This window comes from Hoplias malabaricus, chromosome 6 (genome assembly GCF_029633855.1).
Source record: "Hoplias malabaricus isolate fHopMal1 chromosome 6, fHopMal1.hap1, whole genome shotgun sequence".
NCBI lineage: Eukaryota > Metazoa > Chordata > Actinopteri > Characiformes > Erythrinidae > Hoplias > Hoplias malabaricus.
This window is the reverse complement of record NC_089805.1, coordinates 30,721,795-30,748,643: the sequence shown is the minus strand read 5'-3', so window position 1 is coordinate 30,748,643 and position 26,849 is coordinate 30,721,795. Positions and strand designations below refer to the sequence as shown.

The following is a 26,849-nucleotide window of genomic DNA, read 5'->3' as shown; positions in this document are numbered from 1 at the left end:
AGCAGAGGAGGACAGAAAAGCAAGAGCAAAAATGAGAGAAGGTAAAAAACAGAAATAAACTAAAGCAAGGGAGAGGGTGCAGCAAGAAGAAGAAAAATAGAAATGGAGAGAAAGTGTAAGAACAGAGGGAAAAGTGGGAGTTAAAGAAAGAGAGAGAGAAAGAAAGAGGGGAATAGTTATAGAGAGCAAGTACAAAAGTGTGGGGGTAAGAGTACAAATGATACAAGGAGAGAGAGAGAGCGAGAAAGAAAAAGAGAAAGAGAAAGAGACAGAGAGAGAGACAGAGAGAGAGAGAGAGAGAGAGCGAGAGAGAGAGAGACAGAGACAGAGACAGAGAGAGAGAGAGAGAGAGAGAGAGAGAGAGATTTTCTATCGGGGGAAATCAAGCCCTTGGTCTCAGTGTGAAAGAGGCTGATGGATGGGCCTCCCATACACATCCACATTTTCTGTCTCTCATACACACACACACACACACACACACACACACACATGCAGAGAAAGTGTGGGCTCTTCATTACACAGGCTCTGAATGCAACCACCCGCAAGGTCACTCCCACAGCATCGCCATCAATCAAAGCAGCGCTTCAGCCCTGGCCCTTTGCAATCGTATTGTAGGGCATGGCCAGCGCTGGCGTCAACACACACTTGCCTGCTGAGGAGGAGGCAGAGGAGGTCTGGAATAGAGCACGAATATCGTTCCCAGCTGGAACACCACAACCAACAACTGGAAGTTCAACGGGACAGCCAGGCCTTACTAAAGTTGCCAAGTGCGCTGATTTACTGGCTTTTAGAGTCATGGACGGTGTGGGGAGGGTTTTGCAGTCTCACCTTGCTGAGGCCAGGCTAGGCTCAGAGCTTCCTGCACGGCGGCCCCTCCAGTTTAATTATTCCTGTCTGACCCTCATCTGCATGCATCAGTAGCTTGGCACAGTCTGCTAAAGAGCTTTAGCATGCTGCATAGAAAATAGCCCTGCTCAAGTCAATAACACAGAAATAGCAGCCAGGGCCCAGCAGCAATAGTAAAAGACACGACACAGCGTGAGACACAGCAAATACAGTAACATCCTGAACTGCAGCGCACACAGTCCTGCTAAAAGAGAGCCCCAAACAAACAGCTACAAAGAAACAGAAATAGCTGCACACAGAGAGAGCGCAAGAAACACATCTAAACATAGATCCTGCTTGCAAAAATGAACCTGCCTTGGTTTACCAAAAAAATAAAACAGCCAAAGACAGAGATACAATTCCCAGTTCATTCCTAGCCACGGTACAGCTGTGAGACATGGAACCGCAATGTATTTTCATATCTGTGCAACATAGAGTAGCATCATTTGTCTAAAAGCATTGATCACTGCTGTTGTGGTCTCACAGTGTAAAGTGTGTGGTCCATTTCTAGACCTGTGTATCCAGCAGCACACACTGGCTGAAGTGCCCAACTCCATGATACACAGAGGTTTATACCTAAAGGGCTTTCATGCCACTTCAAAATATTCACAATTCTTCTTTGTCTTCTATTTTCCAATTTCTCAAGATGTCTATTTCCAACACAGTGTTTAACATGAGATAGGCCTTATCCTTCCTCGCTGGAGTACACTTTTGTTTCATCTTTTGTCACTCTGGTTTAATTTGGTGTCTTAAAGCTGTCATCACGGAACATCACAGATCATTGCCAGAGAGGGCTCTCATAAGTTGTGGCCCTGACATCAGATCACAAGCTAAATATCAAACAGCAGCACAGACAGCGAGTCCTTAAACAGCCCTGCTCTCTCTGGATGCTCCCATCACAAAATGGTGGCCAATGAGGTTTTCTGTATGAATGAAGAGCCTTTTCAGTAAGCTTCTCCTCCAAACATCCTGAGCTGTCTGAAGACCCTGCGTGGCCAGCGGGAAGGAAAAGATGTGATTACTGGAATCCGGTGTTTTGGAAGAAGCATTTACTACTTCACCTTTCCAGCCTGGTAGCATCATGTGATCTGGGGAGACCAAAGTAAGTAGGTGGTATTGGCAACAACTACAAAGTCCTTATGAGAACATTTTGTCCACTCCACAGCCATATTGGCAACAATCCAAGCAGTTACTTCCAGTCATATCTGCAGAGGTTTGAATGGATTGAATGATGGTTGCTCCTTTCAAAACACTGGAAATTTAAAAATCGCATAAAATGATTTGCGCAGTGTGTAAAAATAACGGGGACGGGTATGATGCAGGTGTGTTTTAGGTGTGTTTGTGAAGTCTTACATTTATCTAGAGATTCTAATTTCTGTTGTCTGCCCTGGTTTCCTCTTTTGCCCATTTCCTTTCTGATTCAATTGCTATTCATTTGCATTTTTGATCTCTGCCTCTCTATACATTTGGATTCCCGGTTTGCGATTATAAGTTTGCTAGAACCTGCACTTATCTGCGCTATTCACTCACCACACAACGCACATTTAAAAATTGTATTATTTATTTATTTTATAATTATTTTGCTGATTGAAAAGCCCAAATTGGCCAAAAAAATTTATATATGAATACCAAAGTGAGCTGTTTAAAATATATCTTAGTATGATTACAACATCATTCTTACTTCAGATATGTAATTAACAGCTGCCACAGCAACAATATTAATTTGGGGACACTGAACATTCTAAAGGAACTAAAGGAAGTCCCTAACTTGAGAAGAAATGTTAAATAATGGACAATCATGTGAATACATTGGGTTGGTCCAAAAACCTAGTGAGCTGTCTAAGTAGAGAGCATTTTACGTCACAGTGTGCGTGCTCCCAACACAAAGGCTGTCCCTATGGAACACCATTGGGCTCAAAACATGTTGGATTCTCTGTGTTAACACGTAGCGTATAATTTCGTGTTAACACGTATTTACATGTTAATGCTTTTCGAATGTGTTAACATGATATTATTTTGTGTGTTAAAATGTTAAGTTTGTGTATTTGAATTTTTTCGCTGTGGGGAATCATGATGTTTGTGAATCATGATGATTTACTGCCACCTACTGGTGTATGGCATTATTGCTGAAACAACATAAATAATTAACTTGCCAAATAATGGAAAAAAAATGTGTTCTGAACAATGCCTTTTGGGAGATTTTGTATAAACATTATATTGTTGAACATTTTAAAGCATAACTCACATATGATGAATATATATTTTGGCCATGTGATCACCACTAAATGTTACGTATTAACGCGCAAAATTTTAATTACATGTTAAGGTGCATGTGTCAACATGTTTTGTGCCCAACAGCCTTCCATATGTCCCTATTCTTAAGCCATTTCTCAATATGTTTTCTTGTCTGTACTTGCATTCTCGTGTCCTTGGGAAACGTTATCAGTCTCAGCTCAAGTACAGCCCAAATACTCAGCGTCCTTGGGAGTGTGTAATCTCAAGTCGAACTCGCAAAGATTGTACTACCAAGTACGGCAGTTAGAACTTGACTTGCTTTGTATTGAGAAACAGCCTTAGATACCTCTAGTCTACTAAGATGTCTTAATTTGGCTGAATTTTAAGGTAGCATCAAACCCTTCCTTAGCCGTGAAGGCAATCCCAGGATGCAATGCCAGAACAACTCCCATTAATTACGCTCTTCTCCCCTAGCAAAAATGATTAAAATTGCGACTCCACCGCACTAAAATGCTGAAGTGACGTTAGCAGCTGAGGTAAGTAAACACCAGTTGTGTGCGGTGGGGGCAATAAGCCATGAAGCAATCTCTCTCCAACTATAGCGTCTCAATAATCTACCTCATGAGTATAGTCAACTGTTAGAACGCTGTCTACTTAAACAGCTGTCTATGCAGTCAGTGCCTACTTAGGCAGCTCACTAGGATTTGGGACAGACCCATTATGTATGGAGCCTGACTAAACAGCATTTGCTGCCCTAAATCAAGCTGAATGAACCTCTCATTGAGCTCTGCCACCCAGACAATCAAAGCTAAAGCGAGGCAGACATTCTTCAATTATTAACAGCAAATCACTGCCATCATACTTTAATGTGTTAAAGTAATAGTGTGTGGCAAACTGGCAAAGTACCATTAACACTGCCATATTGATTGGGCAATCAGGCCATTATGGTAAATAGCTTCAATAATAAAGGTACTGAGGCACGTCAAATTTATGAATAAGACCTAGTGGCATGTAAATAACGGGAAACAGTGGGTTCATTTCAGTCCACGTTATTGACATGTTTACTATTGCTGCTCAGCAGAGCTACAACTGCCCCTCAGGAAGGTGTTAAAGATGCTTTCATTGGCCTCATCACAAACTGGTAAAGTCTGGTCTGTTTGCCAGGCAAGCACCACTGGTCAATGAGTAGCGATTCTGGTTAAACCAGGGTCATAAAATATCAGCAAGCATGCAAAAGACTATGAGCCCGACTTGCTGGAAGCACGATGATATGGCTCTTTGAATGGAGTCTGCTGTGTTCCAAGGGTTCAAATGCATTCACAGTAAGAGATACACTCAGATAGCTTAAAGACATGACTGTAATCCCCTACTGTGACTTCCCACCAGCCTCACTATGTGCTGAAATAAAACAGCTAAAGTTAACACCGCTGCTCCAAGTCACCCGGCCTATTGAGTTAATAAACTGTCTGCCCTGAAGCTGGCAGGCCTCAGCTCCATAAACTGACATTTCTCACGAGTGTTATTGATGGTAAAGCAATGGCAGCTCATGTTTTGCAGTGTTTCTGGAGAGTATTCACACATTGTCATCACACCAAGTCCATCAAATTAACAATAGGAGCTGTTAGAGTGGATTTATTTATGCCCATCAACTTTAATAAGTCTAACAAACACCACAGCAATTATCATATTGTTTCCATAAATATGTCTAAATAATCTCTCTTCTCAACAGGAGTTTGAGCTCCTTAATAATCCAGCTAGCCAACATCAATTCAAGTTATATTTACACCAAACCAATGCACTTACACCACACTTCCACACCACAAAAGGTACAACACACAGCTTCAATGGCTGCTTTGTGATACTGAGAGAAAACACTGGGATGCTAGGTTTGCAGCTAAAGAACTTCTGATCATAATCCATTGCTTGGTCTGAAGTAAGTATTAGATCTGGAAAAATGGCCCACACAATATTGCTCAAAATAATTTAGATGGACCATGAAAAAGCCTCAAAATCCAAGGGAAACTTTTCAAGATGGGTGATGACCATGGTGGCCATTTTGAAGTTAGCCATTTTGGAACCAACTTTTGTTTTTTCAATGGGAAGAGGGTCATGTGACAAATCAAACTCATTGGGAATTTCACAAGAAAAACAATGGTTGTGTTTTAACGTACCTTTATTCTTTCATGAATTATTTACAAGTTTCTGCCCACTTATAAAATGTGTTCAAAGTGCTGCCCATTGTGTTGGATTCTCAATGCAACCCTCTTCTCCCACTCTTCACACACTGATAGCAACACCGCAGGAGAAATGCTAGCACAGGCTTCCAGTATCCATAGTTTCAGGTGCTGCACATCTTGATGGTATGGTGTGGTATATGGGGTACAAAGATAGTGGGGCCATTCTTCATCTATGGAAACATCAAGGCCACTGGATATGCAAAATTGCTACATGATGATGTGTTTTCCTCTTTATGCACTGAAGCTGGTACGTTTCCTGAGTTTTTCCAGCAAGATGGTGCACCACCACATTATGGGTGTCAGGTCCGAGCATTCCTAGATGAACAGTTTCCTGGAAAGTGTATTGGTCGTCGTGGGCCAGTTGAATGGCCCCCAAGGTCTCCTGATCTGACCCCCTTAGACTTTTATCTTTGGGGTCATCTGAAGGCAATTGTATATGCTGTGAAGACACAAGATGTATGGTACAATCTGAAAAGTATAAGTGCTTACATTTTTTTCTAAAGACAAAGGAATTTCAGGTTTTAATTATCTTGTCCTGTTTAATGTGAGGAGTCATTAGCAGTTAGAGTTAGGGGTGGATGATATGGCCCTAAAATAAGATCATGATATTTCAGGGTATTTTGGCGACAACGATATTCTTAGCGAAATGAACAATGAAACAAAGAACAATGCTTTTATGAATTTCACTAAGAACATACAATAAGAACACACTACTGAAACAAAATAAATGTTACACTAATATTAAATATAGTAAACTAAATACACTTAATATATATCAATTATATTAAATGATTTCATTTATTAAAAAGTTACATTTTAATACAAATTTAACAAACATTCCCAAAATAATAATAATAATAATCTGTTGTAAACTGTAAGTTACTAAGTTTCAGATTTTGTAGAAAATAATGTAGCATATAAATCTACATTATAAATATAAATCAAAATGCAGAAAACTTTACAAAATGACAAAAAGTAACCTTCAGAGTAAATAACGAAACAAACAATAGCTGCTATGCTGAGTCATTACATAAATGAATCACAATGTCATGATTATCACAATATTGATTTTTTTATAGTTTTAAAATTTATGACGATATTATCATGAACGATACTATATTGCACAGTGATGCATGGCTCAAAACTAATAAACCTAAAAGGATCCCCTCTCTTCTTGATGTGCATACGGTTTAACAAACTTTCAAAGTAAGTTCATTGATAATGTGATGACCAAAGCTCTTGCCACTGGGTGCGGTGATAAGAGCAGAGCAGAGCACAGCAAAAGAGACCCGAGTGAGCTGGATGTGAGCACCGCAGGAAAGCGATGCCCTGAAGGACTGGCTCTAATCCTGAATGGGCACTGCTGCTTTATCTGCAGGTGTGCTCTCAGGTGTTGGCAAGGCTCCCTCTAACAGATGGAGGATAGTGGACACAGCGTCTGATGAGTGGAGTCACTTTCCACTGTACCCACAAGCTCAAGCGAGGAGGGTCGAACACAGTAAGGTGAGGGGATAGACACAGCCTAGAGGAAAACAGGTCAACAAGTATAATCTGTGCTAATGAGGAGGGCTAGATTAATGGCCTGGAAAAGAGCCAGGTACTTTCCTTACAGCACTGGAATGTGGAGTACAAAGTTCCTAGACCGCAGACTGCAAAGTTGTACACTACTGTAATAAGCTGCAGTGGTTAGTTGCTTTGAATAATTATAGTACAATAAGTGAGCATAAGGTTAGAGACCTCTGAGTGTAATCACTATAATGGATCTGTTTTTGCTAACCTTTAAAAGCACCCAGATTTCATACCGCACCCCACCTTTTCATTATTTCCTGAAATACATTATATAACAGTGTCACACCTTGACACTTTCTGGTTTGTTTTCTCCTTTCTTTTGGGCTTTCTTTTCGCTGTTTTCCTGTCTCTGCACATGGCTTTGTTTATGTTCATTCTCCGCCTTTGTCCTGCCTATGTTCCGCCTTCTTTTCCCTCGTTATCTGTGTCAGGTGTGTCTAGTTAAGCTCATGTATTTAAGCCCTCTTCCCTCACTTCCTGGTATCGGTCATTTTGAATTTGAATTTGAATTTGAGTTTGAGTTTTTGTTTCTTTGTGGATTCTGTTGTTTCTCTTGCTCGTTTTGTTTCTTTGTGTGTTGGGTTTCATGTTTCTCGTGCCTCGTTCGTTGTCTCCTGCCTGTTTCCTGCCCCAGTCCATTTTAGTGTTATTCCGTGTTTTCGTGTTTAACTTAAGGTCCGTTTGTTTTGTTATTCCCCTTTATTAAACCTTCCGTGTTATAGCGAGTGTGTCCGCCTCCCTGAATCTCCTCATCACACCACCCTGACAGAATGACCGATCATAAAATGGACACAGCTAGCACGGATTACCCATTTAAGAGAGGTGTAATTCGCCGTACTCCGTTCCGCAAAGATCCCGTGGAGGAGGCGTTGAAAGCGGCTTCGGAGTGGAGTCAACGGCTTCAGCGCATGTCCGGTGTGGTTCCTTTCACCCGAACAGAAGACTCGATTCAGGAATCGAGTGATTCCTTCAGCGGGAATCGACGGAGCCGGAGGACAAAGCAGGCTGAAAACCCAGCTCCAGAGAATTACCCCCTCAGGTCCGGAGAGATTTTTGGGGGGGCGTTATGTACAAGGGCTGTTAGCCTCAGATCACAGGACATGGGAGATGAGGCTAACAGAGGCGCATCTCCGGGGGAACTAAGTTCAAAGAAGTCCCTCGAGAGTGCGCCCAAACCCGCTAGAGCCACAACTTGTGCTCGGAGAGCAGCACGAGCAACTGCCTCGCTGGGCGTTTCAATTCCTGCTTCCATAAAAGCGGCATCTACGGCCGCTCCTGTTCCTGAAAGAGCGGCACCTCCGGCCGCGCCTCTCTTCGTGCCCGCGGCACCTCCGGCCGCGCCTGTCTCCCTGAGCGCAACGCCTACGGCCGCGCCTGTCTCCATGAGCGCAACGCCTACGGCCGCGCCTGTCTCCCTGAGCGCGGTGCCTCCGGCCGCGCCTGTCTCCATGGACGACGTCGCAGATTCTTCTGCCTCCGTGGACGTCGTCGCTAGGACCCCAGTTCCCAAGCACCGCTCTGCGTCCACTCCTGACATTCAGGAGAAGCTTACAGGCCTCATGGCACGCCTGGAGCTCTCCTTGAAGGCGGCGCGCGCCTCTCCTGTCTTCATGAGAGCGACGCCCGCCTCCTCTGTTTCCGTGGACGACGTCGCAGATTCCTCTGCCTCCATGGACGTCGTCGCACATCCTCCTGACTCCGTGGACGACGTCATCGCAGTTCCGTCTGCCTCCGTGGACGACGTCGTCGCAGTTCCGTCTGCCTCCGTGGACGACGTCGTCGCAGTTCCGTCTGACTCCGTGGACGACGTCGTCGCAGTTCCGTCTGCCTCCGTGGACGACGTCGTCGCAGTTCCGTCTGCCTCCGTGGACGACGTCGTCGCAGTTCCGTCTGCCTCCGTGGACGACGTCGTCGCAGTTCCGTCTGCCTCCGTGGACGACGTCGTCGCAGTTCCGTCTGCCTCCGTGGACGACGTCGTCGCAGTTCCGTCTGCCTCCGTGGACGACGTCGTCGCAGTTCCGTCTGCCTCCGTGGACGACGTCGTCGCAGTTCCGTCTGCCTCCGTAGACGTCACTGCAGGTTCTCCTGTCTCCGTGGACGTCGTCGCAGGGTCTCCAGTCTCCGTGAGTACGGCTCCCTCAGCTGCTCCTATCTCCGAGACTGTGGCTACGGCCGTTTTTGCCCATGAGACTGTGGCTCCGGCCGTTTCTAAGCCAGTGACTGTGGCTCCGGCCGTTTCTAAGCCAGTGACTGTGGCTCCGGCCGTTTCTAAGCCAGTGACTGTGGCTCCGGCCGTTTCTAAGCCAGTGACTGTGGCTCCGGCCGTTTCTAAGCCAGTGACTGTGGCTCCGGCCGTTTCTAAGCCAGTGACTGTGGCTCCGGCCGTTTCTAAGCCAGTGACTGTGGCCCCGGCCGTTTCTAAGCCTGTGACTGTGGCTCCGGCCCCAAGGACTTCGAGGCCAATCCCCAGAACTGTACCCAGGCTGGCACCTTGGACAGTCCCACAGACACATGCCAGTCCTGGGTACCACCCAGTTGGTTTTGTTCCTGTTTCTGTTCCTGTTCTGGTTCCTGTCTCTGTCCTTGTCCCTGTGCCTTTGTCTGTTTTTGTTTCTATTCCGGTCCCTGTCACCGTGTTGGTTTCAGTTCCTGTTAATGTCATAGTTCCTGTTCCCCTGCCTAGTCCTGTCCAGTATCCTGTAAGCCCAGTCCAGTTTCCAGTTAAACCCTTTGTCCAGTCTCATGTCAAATTCCCTGTTAGTCCTCTCCAGTCACAAATTAAACCCTCTGTCCAGACCCATGTCCAGTTCCCAGTCCCATCACCTGTCTTGTCACGTGTATCTGCTCCTGTTCCGTCTCAGTCCCCATTTAGTGTTCAATCAAAGGTTCAGTCACGTGTGTTTTCTCCTGTCTTCTCTCGTTTCCCTTCTCCATCCTGAGTCTTTTCTAGTTTCGTTTTTTGTCTTGTTCTTCTGGCCCCCTCCTGCGCCAGCTCCTGGAGAGTCTAGTTTTTCGCGCTCCGGGAGTTGCGCGTCTTGGGGGGGGCGTCTGTCACACCTTGACACTTTCTGGTTTGTTTTCTCCTTTCTTTTGGGCTTTCTTTTCGCTGTTTTCCTGTCTCTGCACATGGCTTTGTTTATGTTCATTCTCCGCCTTTGTCCTGCCTATGTTCCGCCTTCTTTTCCCTCGTTATCTGTGTCAGGTGTGTCTAGTTAAGTTCATGTATTTAAGCCCTCTTCCCTCACTTCCTGGTATCGGTCATTTTGAATTTGAATTTGAATTTGAGTTTGAGTTTTTGTTTCTTTGTGGATTCTGTTGTTTCTCTTGCTCGTTTTGTTTCTTTGTGTGTTGGGTTTCATGTTTCTTGTGCCTCGTTCGTTGTCTCCTGCCTGTTTCCTGCCCCAGTCCATTTTAGTGTTATTCCGTGTTTTCGTGTTTAACTTAAGGTCCGTTTGTTTTGTTATTCCCCTTTATTAAACCTTCCGTGTTATAGCGAGTGTGTCCGCCTCCCTGAATCTCCTCATCACACCACCCTGACAAACAGGGTGATGTACCAATTCAGTCCATTTCTTTTTAAATGACTAATTTCTAATGACTGGTTTCTAACCACTCACAATGCCTTAGAGTTAAATCGGCCATTTTAGTAACTGTGCCTCTAAGACTGATATGTAAATGATTTTTGTTCTGATTGGCTGCTCTGTGCTGTGCCTAATTCAAAAAGTACTCAGGCCTAAAATGTGCAATACAAAACACTATTAGCAATTAAACATGACTGTGAATGTGAAAATAGTTTGAATAATTGTGACATCACTGAAAATGAAAAACACTGAAAATTAGTTAAGTTTATTATCTACTTGTAGTATGTACACAGCCATAATTTTAAAAGAAGTTGTGTAGCTATTTCACGTTGAAACAAGCATGACGGCTGCATACCAGTACAACATACAGTTCAAAATAATGTGATATTACATATCAACATCAAATATGATTCTCTGCACATCTACCACTAAACTTGACATTTCGGTCATCTTTTTCAGAATCCATTAAATACCTAATCCTATCAACATGTCATCCCCCCATCCTCAGTCCAGAGGTCAAGTGGTCTCTTAACAGCCAAGTAATCAGTGACGTGCAGCTTTTCAAATTGGCAAAGTCAGACAAGTAAAGATTTTCAATTGAACTGTGCATCTAATTTTGCCCCTTCAGGGCAAATGATCTTTATTCAACGGCAGCAATTATCATGCGCATGTTTAATTAATTCCGTAAGACACATCTGTGGTGGCTCTAGACCTTAGCTCTAAACGGCTGAGGAGGCTGATCTATGAAGTTTTTAGGACTATTTAGAATATTAAACTGCCGTACCTGTGAGTGCAACGACAACCATTATATATTACATTCTGTAATAGAGTAATATTCTCCTGCATATTGTCCATGTAAACTGCCTGACAAAGTGCCTATACTGCAGATAAAGAACCAATCAGCGGGACTTGAAGAAGGAAGGCTATTTTCATTTAAACTGCTTTTTAGAAGACCATTTAAAGGCAGTTTGCTGTGTCATAGCTGAGCAAGGTTATTCACATTAACTACAGATTTTAAATACTTTAACTGCTAAAGCAGTAACTAACTAGCTTTTGCCTTGCAGGTGTTATTATAGCTGCTGTTTACCATGCTCTTGTTACGATTTCACAGTGGCTGAGCATACAGTGACATAGCCCTACCAATGGCATTTTGATTAGTGCTCCAAGTCAAATAAATCCAGTTGAAATGTAGGGATGTTGTAAAGATTTGCTAATGCCATACACCAAGCAGACATTTTTACAGAGCAAACTTATGTGGTGATTATAAGCTAGCATCAGCACAAGTCAAGTTAATTTGGGATAAGCACAGTTGGAAAATGAATTACAAATACAGCAACAAGATTTTGCTGTAGTATTGTGCATATAACAATTTCCCATGTTTAATCATCAACATTTCTTCAATAAGTATTACATTAACAATGTAACCAAACGAAGTGATCAGATATATAAAAAATAAATCATGTACCTCAATTGTAATAAACTAATTACCCATAAAAGCAATCAGTTTATTGTTTCTTTAATGGAGGAATTTAACAAGCTCCTCTTAAAAGCATGAACTCCACAAACCATAAAATCAGTTCTCATTTTGGGAAAAGATGAACATATATTCATTTTCACATAAACACATTAGCTGTGGTCAAGTTTGAAAATGACATCATGAAGATGTAAACTTCTATTTAATCAGTCTCACAAGCAAGCTTTATCAGTTATACTGTTTTTAGTGTCATCCGAAAGTGTGTCCAATGACAATAAAGTAATTATTCATTAATTTCTCCAAATCACTAAACTTTCAGAGAAACAATGGATCTGCATCTGGCCTGAAAAGGAATATATATATATATATATATATATATATATATATATATATATATATATATATATATATATATATATAATATTTTTTATATAAGTGGGCACTGAGCTCAGACTGACATATGTAATATAGAAATCTTAATTATATTACATTTATATGACAGCTTGGGCAATATTTCTTTTAATTTAGTTTTTTAATATTTCAAATATATCCTGGTTATAATAGCTTTGTCAGACTTCTCTCACAGCATATGTAAACACTAACAGGTGCCTAAACGTTTTTTTTCTGAGATTCATCTGGGAGTTCAGCACAGTAGCTTAGCCAGCACAGACTCTGAGCATATGGAATATTGCTCAGTGTATACTGCATTAATGAGCAAACACTTAATTTTTTAAACTATTACTGTTTATTGTATTGTATTGTCTGTATTTATGGTGCACTAAATAAAATTTTAAAAATTAAATAAATTAAAGTTATAAGCATAATTCATGTGTTTGATTATGTGTTTCTCTACTAGTGAGAGAAATAGAAGCTAAAAATGATTTTTAATCACTGAAACGGCATTTCTTAGTTTGTTAGTACAAAACCAGCTAGTCATTTCCACAGCGGTGGACAGTGGATGAGGGGAAAAATATACTACAATAAAATGGAAAACAGAGGGTAAACATTCTTTAGGTGTGAATATTTGTCTACTTCTATTTCAGTTAAGGGATTAACCACCTTTGTTGTGTTACCACTACATCATATTATCATCAGTATAAGCATTTGTTGAAGTTGGTATTCAGAATCCCCCATGTTTTCTAAACTGAATACTAAAGATATGAGAGGAGTAATGGCATTGTAGAGGGTGTGCTGAGATTGTACTACATTCTTCCAATCAGGTTCTATTTGCAATTGCCAAAATAACTAAGTTATGTTCTTCATTTTACAGTAGATTTGTATTGTAGAACATAAAATATAAACAAAACACTCCACTTTTTGAATGTTCATTAACCCAATAAAGGTATTCCATTGATTATGTTGGCAGTGTTACAAAAAGAGGTTGGGGGCATGTTTTAAGGTAAATAATCATTCAACCATCAGTGGTGTAGTCTTTGCCTATCACTCTGAAATTATAAGAATACAAGATGTATAAAGATTGGTCTTTTTATTTTTATTTAGCCAATCAGAACAAGTCTTTTATACAGACCAGCCTTAAAGGCATAATCCAAAAGGTTAGAGAGATTTTTTAATATATGAATGTGAACATGAACTGCTTGTATGTGATATACTGTTTTGGTTCATGAACACTAATGTCAGTCTGATGAAGGACTTGTCAGACATATGAATTTATCAATTAGCTTTTTATTGTGAGGGAAGGTGAATTGGTTTTTGAGAGTTCAAATAAGGTTTTTGAGAGTTCAAATAAAATATTATAGGACAAAGTTCTCATTAACAACACACATCCATGAAGCTTCACCTCAGTGTGACACTTACAAGACTATTAAAAACATCCAGCTTCCCATCTACTGCCAGTCTTCATCAGTGCACTTAGACATAGCCTTCATATCAAATAACCAATTCCTGAAATAGCAACAACTGCAGATGGTGGGTTATACATTGAGATATTGAACATCTTCCCATTAGCCCAGAGTTAATCATAGCAAAATAAGAGAGACAGTTAGCTGTCACTCAGAATGGGCTCATAACACAGTACCGTTTTTGGCTAAAACATTCTAAGCTAAGAGAAAGTAATCTTCATACTTTTGTCTTAAAGACAGACATAACTGAAATGTGAATGTATTAAACTGTGTTTGGAAGATGTACATAATAATATTAATAGACTGTAGTGAGGATATTAAGAAACGCAGGCAAAACAGGATACCACTAAATTAAGGGGGAAATGTAGTCCGGAGGCTTTTGATGGCTTCCTGGAAGCACAGGCAATAGTGTGAATGTTTTTGATTAAGTCAAACGCGCTTGGAAGCAGTAGCAAGTTAATTAAATGCCATGAATAAAGGAGAGACAAAGGCACATTTTACTGGAGCATATTTCAGTGTTGGTGCTGTATTTTGTTTGTGAATTTGTTTCTGCTGAAGCCCTCAGACACTGTGGGCTAGAAACAATAAGAGGTCAGTCACTGAAACTGTGTCCAAGTGGTGGGGTTGGGGCGACTCTGACATTAGTGTTCTTAAATAAATAATGTAGACACATGCAAGTGAAAAACCATAGATTCCCTGAGTATTCCCCGCTTGAAAATTGACCTACCCTGCCTCCAAATTTGTTCTTTCATAGCTACTATTTGTCTAGCACCTTCCAAGAACAAATTGCAGCACGCAACACAATTATTGATACTTTGGGGGTTGTGGTTTATATGTCGGGTGTGTGTAAGAGAAAGATCACCTGGTTAGAACCAGTAGCGAACTCTTAGCGCCATCTAGATATAGTTTTTTTTTTTTTTTGCTTAATTAATCCCTTTGATTTCCAGTATAATCAAGGTTGTTGCATTAAAATAAATCCTAAAACCTTTTATTTTTTCTCCCTATATAAACAAAATTTGGGACTAATCTAGTATAAGCTAAACAAAAACATGCAAATAAAACCATTGTATGTTTCCTGGAAGATCAACATGAGTGACTAATTGTGACCAACCTGAGTCTAACCTGGATTAAGATTGTAAGAAAGGTGAAAGAGCTGCAGCAGCTATACGTCAAATCTCTTTGCTGAAAGACTTGCTGTAAAACTACAACATAACGTAAAATGCATGGTAATGTGTTTGTTACAGGCTTTGAATACATTGATAACTACCTTTAGCTTAGCATACTCCATACCAGCATATTAGTAAACTCCCACAGGGGCACTTGCAGAAATTAGCTTTGTCCCAAGGGAGTTCTGATGGTCAAAGTTCATCACTGCTAAGGTAAAAGGGGTTTAGTTTTTGTGTGTTCGTTAGTTTGAGGCATTTAGTCCACACTACAGGATAACTGGGCCTATTTTGAGGCCAAATTGCTCCTCCCGACAATCAGCAAATTTCCCATTTTAGGGCGATGATTGTAAAGATGTTCTCCCAAGATTATCCTGTAGTGTGTGGATGTCAACTCTCTCGTGTGACCTTTAGCACTTCAATGGTTTCACCATCATGTCCAGCAAGGTTTTGGGGATTGGAGCTGTGGGTTGGGCGTGCGTAATTTGAAAAAGTGTAGGGTTTCATTCACAGCAGATTGTTTAGTGTGGGGAGTCTGATGACTATGAATAATTCAACATGGTAAAATAGGTGAAAAATATGGGGTGTCTCATGTTTTCACCAACAGTTTGGATTTTCATGCCCGCAGTCAGACATAACTGAGGTGAAGTTTGCATGGAGGAGAATTATCACTTTTTTACAACTTTGTATCATAGAATTGTAAATTATATATAATAAATTCCTTTAAAAACCTAAATATTAAATTAAACTTGTTAGACAAGAGTGGCACTTAATGGGAACGTCTACAATTTTAAGTTGTAGTGTTTTGTGTGTTTGAGGGGAGAAGAAGGAGAGGAAAAAAAAATAAAATAACAGTTGTTTGTATGAGGATGAAGTTTAACTTGTCTAGGTTTTATTTGAGCGGAGATATGCAGTTAGCCGTCTCCCGAGTTTGGAGACATTTCCAGCTTAAGTGTCCCGAAACAGCAAAAAGAACTCAATATTACCCAGCTATGGAGCAGGAATAAAGCAATATCCACATTTAAGACTGTGCTTTTCAACGTTTGGAACTCTCTCCATTGCCTAAAAAATGTTCAGATGCCTCTGCCATGAGCAGAGAGAGAAAAGTCTGGTGAGGAAACAACATCTGAATTTTATAAAAAGCATTTTTGATTACAATTGTGAACTGTTGTGGTCAATTTGGAAATGTAAATGCAGATAAATCAATGAACATATCGTTTATGGTATCAGTAGCCTGCATGTATCATTTTGATATGATGCGTTGGGTACTCTCAGACAGACCAGACTATTCCGTAGGAGGTTAGTGAAGCCAAGCGACATCTTTACACTGACTTATTGGACTGAGCGTAATCGTAATGCTCACAGCTACACCCCTGTGCCCTCACAGCTCCACAATCTCACTGGGCCTTCCTTCTCTCAACTTACCTGGCTTTATTATTGACATGGTCAGTGCTGAGGAGCTTTTTTTCTAGCCTGTTACATGACTCCAGTGTTGTGATATATTGATTTAGCTCCTATTTATAGCGATCAGTCAAGCGGAAAAGCAATCCTTCTCAGTCGTAGTTGGCATCTATTTTGAATGAGGTCAGTATACATGTTTAATAAAAAGTTCAGAGCAGATTTAACACTTCTCATAAACACATCTACCTGCACATGCACCTCTGAGAGCCCTCATCCTCTTCCAGCACTGTAACTAATCACACTTGCCGAGCATGCAGATTTTTCTGGAGCTTTTCCTGTTGAGCATGTGCATTCTTTACGCAATATTTCACCTGTGCTGGCCCCCAGGAGAACAATGGCTTAAGGCACATGTATTTACAGCAGCAGGGGATAGAAGAGAAATGCTGACTCTGGTTCAGAAAGACTAGTTTCCTTGGTGAACATTCCTCACATTCCCACCGGCACAAGATAACCCTTCTGTGGGTAAGGGTCTCAAATAAGAATTACCTGAAGGCTGAGTAATTTTGACAGGTTTTAAATTTTATATTTATTTATTTTTAAATACTACCAGTTTCCTCACCATTCTACACTCAGTTCAAGGTAGAAAGAGGTTGCAATAGTTGTTGCTCAGTGAAAGCACAATTTTTATCTATTACAAATGGTACACACATCAAAACAATGAGACAATAAAACACTGCCTACCGGCTATAAGAATGTTTATTGAGTTCAATGTTTATGAGATAGTGAGCATGTTGTATTTTGGTTCTGTGCTGTAGTGCATTTAAAATCCTGTCAACCTTTAGGATTAAGTGTGCAACTGTAAATTATATTGAGAATATCTATACTGAGAAAGTCATCCCGCATTTAGCCTCAAAGTTCATTGCTCTATATCCAATCGAATTGGTTTGAGAAGAGGAGGAAAAGTTCTGTAAAATGCACTGCACCTAGAATCCAGCTGTACGTCAGCTTATGTATGATTTTCACCGTAAGAGGTAACATCAATCTCCCAAAAACAAATATATACAGTTAATAAAATAAATTATATAAAAAGTGGAATGGTAATCTAGATGAAACAAGCTGATACTGGAAGTAAATTCTTCATGATTCTGAGTCAGAATAAACAGAAATCAGAGGTGAATTGAGAGTCAGTAGAAAAGACTTCACAGTTGAGTAGAGAGCCAGAAAAAGGGAAATTGAGACTCAATGACTTGAAATCAGCAAATGGGAACTGACTTGTTTTGCATCAGTACAAAGGAAGTCCAAGCTAAGCCTGTAAGAGTACAAGGCCAACTTGTCAATCGTCATGAACCTGATCCACTGACTCATGTCCCTGTCTCTACGTGATATTACAGTTGTTCCAAGCACAATAGCTGTTGTTTAGAAATCAAGGTTGCCCTGTCGCTGACAGTGTATTCTGTACTGCAGAACTAAGTGTACACTAGTGCTCCTCTGTAGAACGATGGTAGGATGGTGCAGGGTGAGACCTGCAGTGTGAGGAGAAGACAGGAGCTTTGCTAAGAAGGATAACAATCAGGGCAGACAGGAACACTGCTGCGTGGGATGAATGATAAATGTGAATGTATAGAGAATGAGCATGTATTCAGATATGCAACATCAAGTTCTGAAGATAACCAGCCTTGTTTCAGGCAGGCAAACAGAAAATGGAGTAAATAAGGATGCATCAAAAGGCATCGCTGACCGTCTTATCTTAGCAGAAATGTCAAAAACACAATTAAATGTCTGGGGTTAGTCTATAGTCAGAAAGTACTTCCTTGTCTCTTTTTTAAATGAACAGAATTTCCTAAACCACTAGAAAGCAAGTGTTCAACACAGAAGAGTCTAAAACCAGACATTTAGACCTTTCTATGCATCTGTTCTGCTGTTTATTCCTTCCATTATAACAGCCAGCTAATCTTTAAAAACACAAACCCAGACATTTCTGCAGAAAGCTCACACCAGGGGATTAAAAATAATATAAATATATTAAATAATTAATAAAGAAAAAAAGACTAAAGGCGTTAAAGTCGTGGCAGGTACTATCTATTATCTGAAGCATGCATTCACGTAATAAGATGAAACTTGGGTCTGAAGTTCTTTCCCTGGCTGGCGGTGCTTCTGTTTGATGACAGGAATATTCTAGCTCCAGGATAGGTCTCCAGCCTGTAATTTGATCAGTTGTGAAGGGAACTGATGAGGTCTTTTGTGAGAGCGCAGCTCTTCATCAGGCTCCAATAACCATGATTATGATCTGCAAAATTTGCGGAGTGTCCTTTGACTTGTCAAAATGCCCTGGCTCCCAATTAATGTGCATGTTGTGGATTTTATTAGGTGCAAGGCAATGTCAATAAAATGCAGAGCAGCAGACCAAGAATAACATACACAGGCACCTTACCTTCATAATAGATTTTGAAGCCGTGGGCACTAACGGCAAAGTCACTGGTGAGCCGCAGGGAGAACACAGACCCTGTGCTTGTGACTGGAGGTGGAATTTGGAAACCTGTTAACCTGTAAGAAAAACACAGGAAAATATAGTTGGAGCGCTATTCATCTTATGCACCACACAACACACTGCAAAGCTGACAGGACGAAAGGCTAATCGAAACCTTATATTACCATGCAAAAGCTACAGGCCACCCTGAAATCATATCGCCTCACAAAGGCCATTAAGTGCAAGTTACTACTTTTCTGAAGATTAAATGTAAGATTTTCACCAGCATTACAAACCTTAAAAATGACACTGAGTAAATGAGACCACTTACATCATGTCATTTTTTCCCACAACTTTTCAAAACATCGTTTTATTTACATTATTCGCTAAAGGAGCCAATATAATTGCTCCTGTGGACTTCAATTGCAAAGTCTGAGGTAAAGGATATGTTATGAGAGAAATTATATAAAAGTATCTTGTCCTTACTGCTTCTGAAGACCAAGGCGAGTGAAACAGGAATCCAGTTCTAATCGCTAAGAGCAGCCAGCCCTTTATTGTAGCTAGAATAGGATAAAACTCGAGTACATGCCTGAGACCAGGCCAAGAAATGTCTGTTTTCCAGATCAAGCGTACAGTCTGGATTCGCTCCCATTGAGACCCATTCAAACAGCATGATCTGCTCAAAGATTGTTGCAGGCCTGCTGATCTCCTGAGGATGAAACATGTCCATGAAAGCCTCTTACAGCCGAAATGAAAAAAAAAAAGAAAAAAAGAATAGATGTCTGGTGAGACCGGCAAAAGATATGACTAGCAACATCTGCTGCTGCAGGGTCCATAACACAAGACGACGACAATTTGACAAAGATTATTAGTTTTACAATGTGTTTGTGACATCATAACAAAAATTAGGTACAGGGCATAAAATTGATTGAATAGGAGGTCTGAAAGCCGACCACACCAAACAATTATACGATTTACAGAGGTCTCTGGTGTATAATAAATCTTCCTTTTAACTGCCACAAAATCAAAAGTGACAGATTCTTTCACAGGCCTCTGAAAAGGCGGAAGCTAAATAGCATGGCATATAGCCTATTTGTGTCCATTTCTGAGATGGACAGGCAGGCTTATTGGCAAACCTTGCAGATAGCACATCCAAAGTTTCCTTGTAATAAGGTAATTATTCACTGTTACATGGTGCGCATAAAATATCATACCTCAGTTGAATACACATTAGATTCTCCTACTGATTAGTATAAGTCACCGCAAAACGGGCAAAACTGAAGAATAGACCAGAATAATCCCCGATGTGGATGCATTCACACAATGCTCAAGATGTCATGATGCCACAAAGCTCCTCGTGGCCTTGAAGAGTCCCAGACATAATTGGATTTACAAAGCAGTATTACATCATGCCTAGGTGTGTATATATATTCAGATTCAGAGTCAATATCTGCATTTCCACAGGTACCTCTAGCTGTGAATGAGAACTGTCAAGAGTTCTACAAGGGCATGTTAGAGTGGCACTGCCTAAACCTCAATGGAAAATTCCAACAGTAGCCTGTAAAAAAAAAACGGAGAGATTCACAACTCTAGAAATGTGCACTGGCTGCAAGAGGACCGAGTGGACAGGACCGCCTTTGGTTATGATAATACACTCACACAGTAGCTGAAATATTTATAAAAGCCTATGCATAATATCCCCAGGATATTACCCAGATTTGCCTTTAATGTTATTAACCTTTAGACTTGTCACAAGTTTCAAAGAATTTTACGGAAAATGGCTTAAAATAAGAATCCACCCGAATTTCATTTAAACCCTCATTTGACCTAAATGTTACTTTTGTATAAATAGCTTCCCCAAGCTAAACAAAATGACACACACACACACACACACACACACACACACACACACACACAACAAACAGCAAACAAAAAGCACAAATGAACACTGCTGATGCCAATCAGCACTTTACCCTTTTATTGAAATACACTTCATCTTACTCATGTATATGACTCATGTACTCTTCAGCAGCAGTCCCTACACTCTGAACATCTTGCAGTCTGAGTGTCACAGAATAGCGGCTCATCCTCAAGGAATTCTTCTGCAGCATCTTACACACCGGCTCTGCCAATTAAAAATATGTAGTTCCCTTTGGCCAGCTTGCCCTCTTTTCTTAACATCCTCCACCAGCACCTCCGGCATTGCTGCTCCCTGCTTTGCCTCTTGCCTTCACTAACAGCCGCCCTCTATTTCTGCCCACACCACGGTCTATTTTAGGATGTTACGCATCAGATGCACTATGAGGCAAAAGGTACGCATGCTTTAAAACACTCTGCGGATGCAGGAACATAGTTCAACTGAGGAAATATGAAAACTGTTGTAAAACTTAGACATTTATTTTTAACGCAAAGCTGACAGTACTGTGTCCTAATCTCCTTAGCCCCATGCCCTAATGCTTAGTGTCAGTGTCAAACACTTTTTTTAAATCATTTTACCGAGACAGGTGCTTACATCAACATAAATTCAGTTTATTAACTTTCTGATAAAGACTCTAGGGCTAAACAATCAGAGTTATATGGGCTTAAATGCAATTAAATGTGTCTTTCCCAACAAGATCAGCAAATTAACACGCATTATATAAATATTATTATTAAAAATATTATTATTATTTTTTAATAGGGCTAAGTTCTGAGTTACCATATGCCAGTTACATAATCTTAAATAGTTTAAGTGGGGAAAAGTTAAGGCGTAAATATAAAATATCTATTTCTAATACCAGAAAAAGCCACTATTTCCAAATTGTAATTTGTAATATAAAATCAGTCATTCAGCTCTAGCAGGATTAGGGTCAAGATTAATTTTTTATTAGATATAAAGGTGAGTCTTAGAGTCAGGTATTAACAGTGAGAAAAGATAAATATACAGTAGGTATTTTGGTCAATTAAAAAAAGATAAGTGTTACCAAAAATACATATTGAAATAACTGCCTGTTATAAGCTGTGTACCAGAATTTTATGAACAAATATTCTTAGGGTGCATTTATATCATTTTTTATTAATATCGGTGTCCAGCCCTGGTTTATTGCTTGAATAAAAATCACAAAAAACTTGCCAAAATGCCACAAAATATAATTTATATTTTCAGCAAATTATAATGAATATTTCAGATTAAAGATACCAAAGTGACACTTTATAATATTTTAATTTATTAATGTATAATATTGTCTCTGCCATGTGTGTCACAGATCAAGAATAGATCTCTAATCTCCACTAAAGAGCAAAATTACAACAAACAAACAAGAATTATGAAAACTGCAATTAGGGAAATGACACTAAACACTAAAGAAAGGCAAACAGTCTCCTCTCCCCCTCACCCTCCATCACTCACTCTGTCTCCAGTTATAGGAACAGGCAGCAGATCCTAAATCGCTTGGACACTGTACACATTTAGCCTGAAAGCATTCAGCTGACTCCTCGCTCCTCTGCAAAAAACCTCCAGTCCCCAATCAGCTTGAAATCCATGCTTTTATCATCTCTACACTGACTGGGTCAAAGTCAGAACTGTCAGAGTGGTGTGGAATAAGGGGCTGGTTAAAAAAGAAACTGGAAGAAAAAAAATGGAGGAACCCTGTAGGAGAAATGGCTGAGTGTTCCAGTATCAAACGCTTCGCCTCAAGTGTTTTTCCATTTCAGATACAGCTGTATATGCTCTAATAGGCATGTAGCTACACTTTGAAAGTAAAGGTTCCTAAATGGCTTTTGGCTTGAACTCCTAAAAACAAAAGGTGCCACAAAGGGATTTTTGAGAGATGCCGTAGCAGAACTTTTGGTTGGCTATGTCTGACATTGAAGACTGTGTAAAAAGAATCTAATGCTTCCGCTTCAGGTATCACACAAACACATGCACATGTCTTCACAAATTTAAGGAGTCTTCCTGGAATTCTTACTATATGAGGAGGCTCGTTCAATCCTTAAAAAGAAAAATAATAATAAAATAATAAATTTCTTCACTAATTTACAACTGGGGCAAGATGGTGGTGCAGCAGGTAGTGTCGCAGTCACACAGCTCCAGGGACCTGGAGGTTGTGGGTTCGATTCCCGCTCCGGGTGACTGTCTGTGAGGAGTTGGTGTGTTCTCCCTGTGTCCGTGTGGGTTTCCTCCGGGTGCTCCAGTTTCCTCCCACAGTGCAAAAAACACACGTTTGTAGGTGGATTGGCGAATCAAAAGTGATCGTAGGTGTGAGTGTGTGAGTGAATGTGTGTGTGTGTTGCTCTATGAAGGATTGGCGCCCCCTCCAGGGTGTATTCCTGCCTTGCGCCCAATGATTCCAGGTAGGCTCTGGACCCACTGTGACCCTGAATTGGATAAGCGCTTACAGATAATCGATGGATGGATGGATGAATGGATGATTTACAACTGGTCTTTCTTCTGTAACACCACCACAGAACCATAAACAAATCATATATTATGAATGAACAGTTCTAGAATTGTTAAAATTTAAAAAAATATAGCACATCCACATGTTTTCAAACCTGGTTCTCTCAAGAACCATCTAGTGAAAGGCTAATCCTTCAGGGGCAACATGGGCTTAATGTCAGCAGTACAGCCCCCAAGACAAGCAGGAAAAATAGGGGAGGGTGGAGTAAAGGAGCTGTGCTTTCTCCTCCCTCAATAACCATGGCTAAAACACCCTTGAATAAGGCTCCAACTGATCCCTGGGTGCTACACTGGTTTGTGTGTGTTTCTGTGTTACTATCACGAATGGGTTAAATGCACAAAATCAGGAAAAGGACAATCCACAGGAGCATTCTGAGCTACACAGACATGAGACAAACTGAGAAGAGACTCAAAAACCATAGAAAATGAACTGTACCATTATCATAAGGATCTCACTTCTCCGCTACATATAGGACTACTGCAAAGGCAATTAAGCTTCCAACTGACCATTACTGCAATAAGAAAGTTACTTCTCAAGTTCCAGTCGTACACATCCACATCATGTTTTGCACAGCCATAACCACAACACCCACAGTGATTTGTAGTTTTAAAGGCTCCATCAATTAGAACTGGTAATATGGGAAATCTCCAATGTGTCATTTTTTATTTCTGCTGTCAGAAAATGCTCCCTGCTTGGAATTGAATTACCAAGATCTCCCTGTTTTAGGAGGAGGAAAACACTTTGATCCTCAGCTTGAAGAACACTAAACAAGCAGCACAAAGGAGCCATTACACCCCTGCTTCTAAAGCCACTGTATTCACAGTTGGCATATTCCTCCTTTTAATCTAGTAATTACATTTCACCAAATGTACCAGTTTATTCCCATGATGAGATTTCTCTTCCTCTCTTGCTCTCCGTCTCTCCATTTCGCTTAAGGAAAAACACTTACTCGTGAACGCTAAATGTGCCGACTGCAATAGGTGCCTATTCAGTAGCAGATATAACAGGTGGGGGTGGGAGGAGAGGGGGTTGTTGGGAAGCTACATGGCTGCCTCCACCATTAAAGGTTTGATTGGAGCGAGAGCGATGCAGAGGGGCCCGTTCAGAATGCTTCTCTGGTGGCATGTGTTTCAGACTGATTGCAGGAGACAGAGTCTAAGCTGGCTCTGGAGTGGGCGAAATTGCTTTGCGCACTGAATAAGTGGAAACTCATCTTTAAAAGTACTTTCGCCTTTACTGGCAGTACAGATTGCAACATTCAGTCATACTACTTGATTCCCCCCACCCTTCAATAGACGGCTCCCAGCTTTCCAAGATAATGCAATCCAAGTGGTACAGTGTATAACAATAAAAGTTTATTTATACAGCGCTTATCAGGCATGTCTTTAAACGAGATTTAAAACAGAGCCATTTCAACGCTGAATGGGAGAGGATTTCACAATGGGGAGCTCTTACAGAAAAAGCTACTTTGTTTTGTATTGTTATTATAAGCAGCCCTTTCTCGAGGGACATAGGATTCCAATTACAGGATTAAAGCTCTCCAAGTGCCATTATACAACAAAGTACAATGTTTCCTTGAATACATCAAGAACGTGTATAAACTCAAAATTGAATTTCTGGACAATAGTTTAAGCTGAGGGGCTCTAATATAGATGACTGCAAAGAAGATAGTGTACCCTAATATATCACGTTATTAGAAATAACTTTATGTAGCGTACAGTTACAACTATTCATATTTGAAGTGGAACTCTCAATAGTTAAAGTCAAATCATTCAGCAAGTCTCTGGTACTTTTACTAAAGTGGGAACAGAATAAAGACTTTCCACTGCATACATGCATTAAAAAGTTTTTGGTTACCCTCAAACATACTGTAATATTTCTACACCTTTTCCACAGCAAAAGCACTTTCCTGTGGCTAGGTTTGGCAAGGACAGGTATTTACAGAACCTCTGCAGAAATACTTCACCTTACAAAAATGGTAGCATGCTCATACTGTGGACCACTGTGGTGTTTTTGAGAATCTGTAAAAGGTTCACACAAACAGGCTTTTCGTTACGGTTGCTAAACATAAGATTGAACAGATTGAATGGGATAAAAATTGCCACAATGCTAATAATGGCTCAAATACAAAACCCAAATAATAACTGCATAACTGAAGGGAAATACTGTTCAAACAAAGCATGAAAAGGAGTGCAAATATAGAGAACCATCAGCTAGCTAAATGAGTAAAGAACTGCATGAAGCACTTCCATGGGTCAATTTGTCATCTAACTACAGAATGGTTTCCTTAACAGTCTGACCTATAACAGGCAGAAAATACAGCTATAATGGAACAGAATCAAATGCTTGAAGTGGCATTGCAGCAGGTAGTGTCTCAGTCACACAGCTCCAGGGATCTGAAGGTTGTGTGTTGGAGTCCCGCTCCGGGTGACTGTCTGTGAGGAGTTTGGTCTGTTCTCCCTGTGTCCACATGGGTTTCTTTCGTGTGCTCCGGGTTCCTCCCACGGTCCAAAAAACACACGTTGGTAGGTGAATTGGCGACTCAAAAATGTTCCGTAGTGTGAGTGAATGTCACACTGTGAAGGACTGGTGCCCGCTTCAGGGTGTGTTCCTGCCTTGCGCCCAGTGATTCTGGGTAGGCTCCGGACCCAACATGACACTGAACTGGATAAGAGGTTACAGATAATGTATGAATGAATGAATTAATTAATTAATTAATAAGTGCTGGAAATATACATAGTTAACAAACATACTTCAGCTGAGCTACAGTTTACAATTATGTTGAATGTGATTGTTGTCTACGTTATCTTACAGCAATTGCTATAACTGAAGTGTGGAAAAGGTATTGCTGTTGCTGGCAACATTTTTAAATATATTTTTGTATTTGGATTGCAGTAGTTACAAATGATCTTTACACTTGTGAGTGGTATGTAGGACTTGTGTCAGGGTCGTGGTAGGAAATCTCAAATAGTATATAATTAAGTATAAAATATACATTATAAAATTAAATGAAATAATATATTTTATCCAAATCAAGTTTAAACAGCAAGCTACTTTTAAAGTCCTAGGAGTTGACCCTGTCTCCCAAATGCTACTGAAACTCCACCACTACTTTAATTTGAGAGGCAAGAACATAGTGTAAATGAACACATCACTGTACAACAAGCGAAATCCCATAAATAGCTGCAAGATCAGGTTCACCTAAAGGGTATAAAATTAATGCAAACGTGTAGGTGTATACAGTTCACGCAGGCCAGTTCCTTCTGATCCAGTGTGTTTTGTGATTTTTCAATGTATTGGTGTCTGCTTGCGTAGTTTTAAACATGTAAGCCAAACCTAGCGTTACTTCTCTATTTGATCTTCCATGATTAAACAAATACAGAAGTTATGTAAGCTGTGTTAATCCTGGCTGTTTTAGCCCTCAGATTTTAAGACAGCAACTCATTTTGGTTTGACATTAAGGAAGGATGAAGAATGCTGAGAGCTTACATATAAGTCGTGGGCAGCTGTGGTCTAATGGTTAGAGAAGAGAGCTTAAGACT

General features: G+C 40.5%; 1 protein-coding gene across 3 annotated transcripts in view; it reads right to left on the bottom strand.

Moving 5' to 3' along the window:
• csmd3b (CUB and Sushi multiple domains 3b) overlaps positions 1 to 26,849 on the bottom strand; it is a 484,418-nt gene that overhangs the window by 327,065 nt on the left and 130,504 nt on the right. For all 3 annotated transcript variants that reach the window (XM_066675840.1, XM_066675838.1, XM_066675839.1), the window contains exon 3: positions 18,833 to 18,945. In XM_066675840.1, the coding sequence (XP_066531937.1) occupies positions 18,833 to 18,945 (113 nt within the window). The remainder of the gene's footprint in view (positions 1 to 18,832; positions 18,946 to 26,849) is intronic.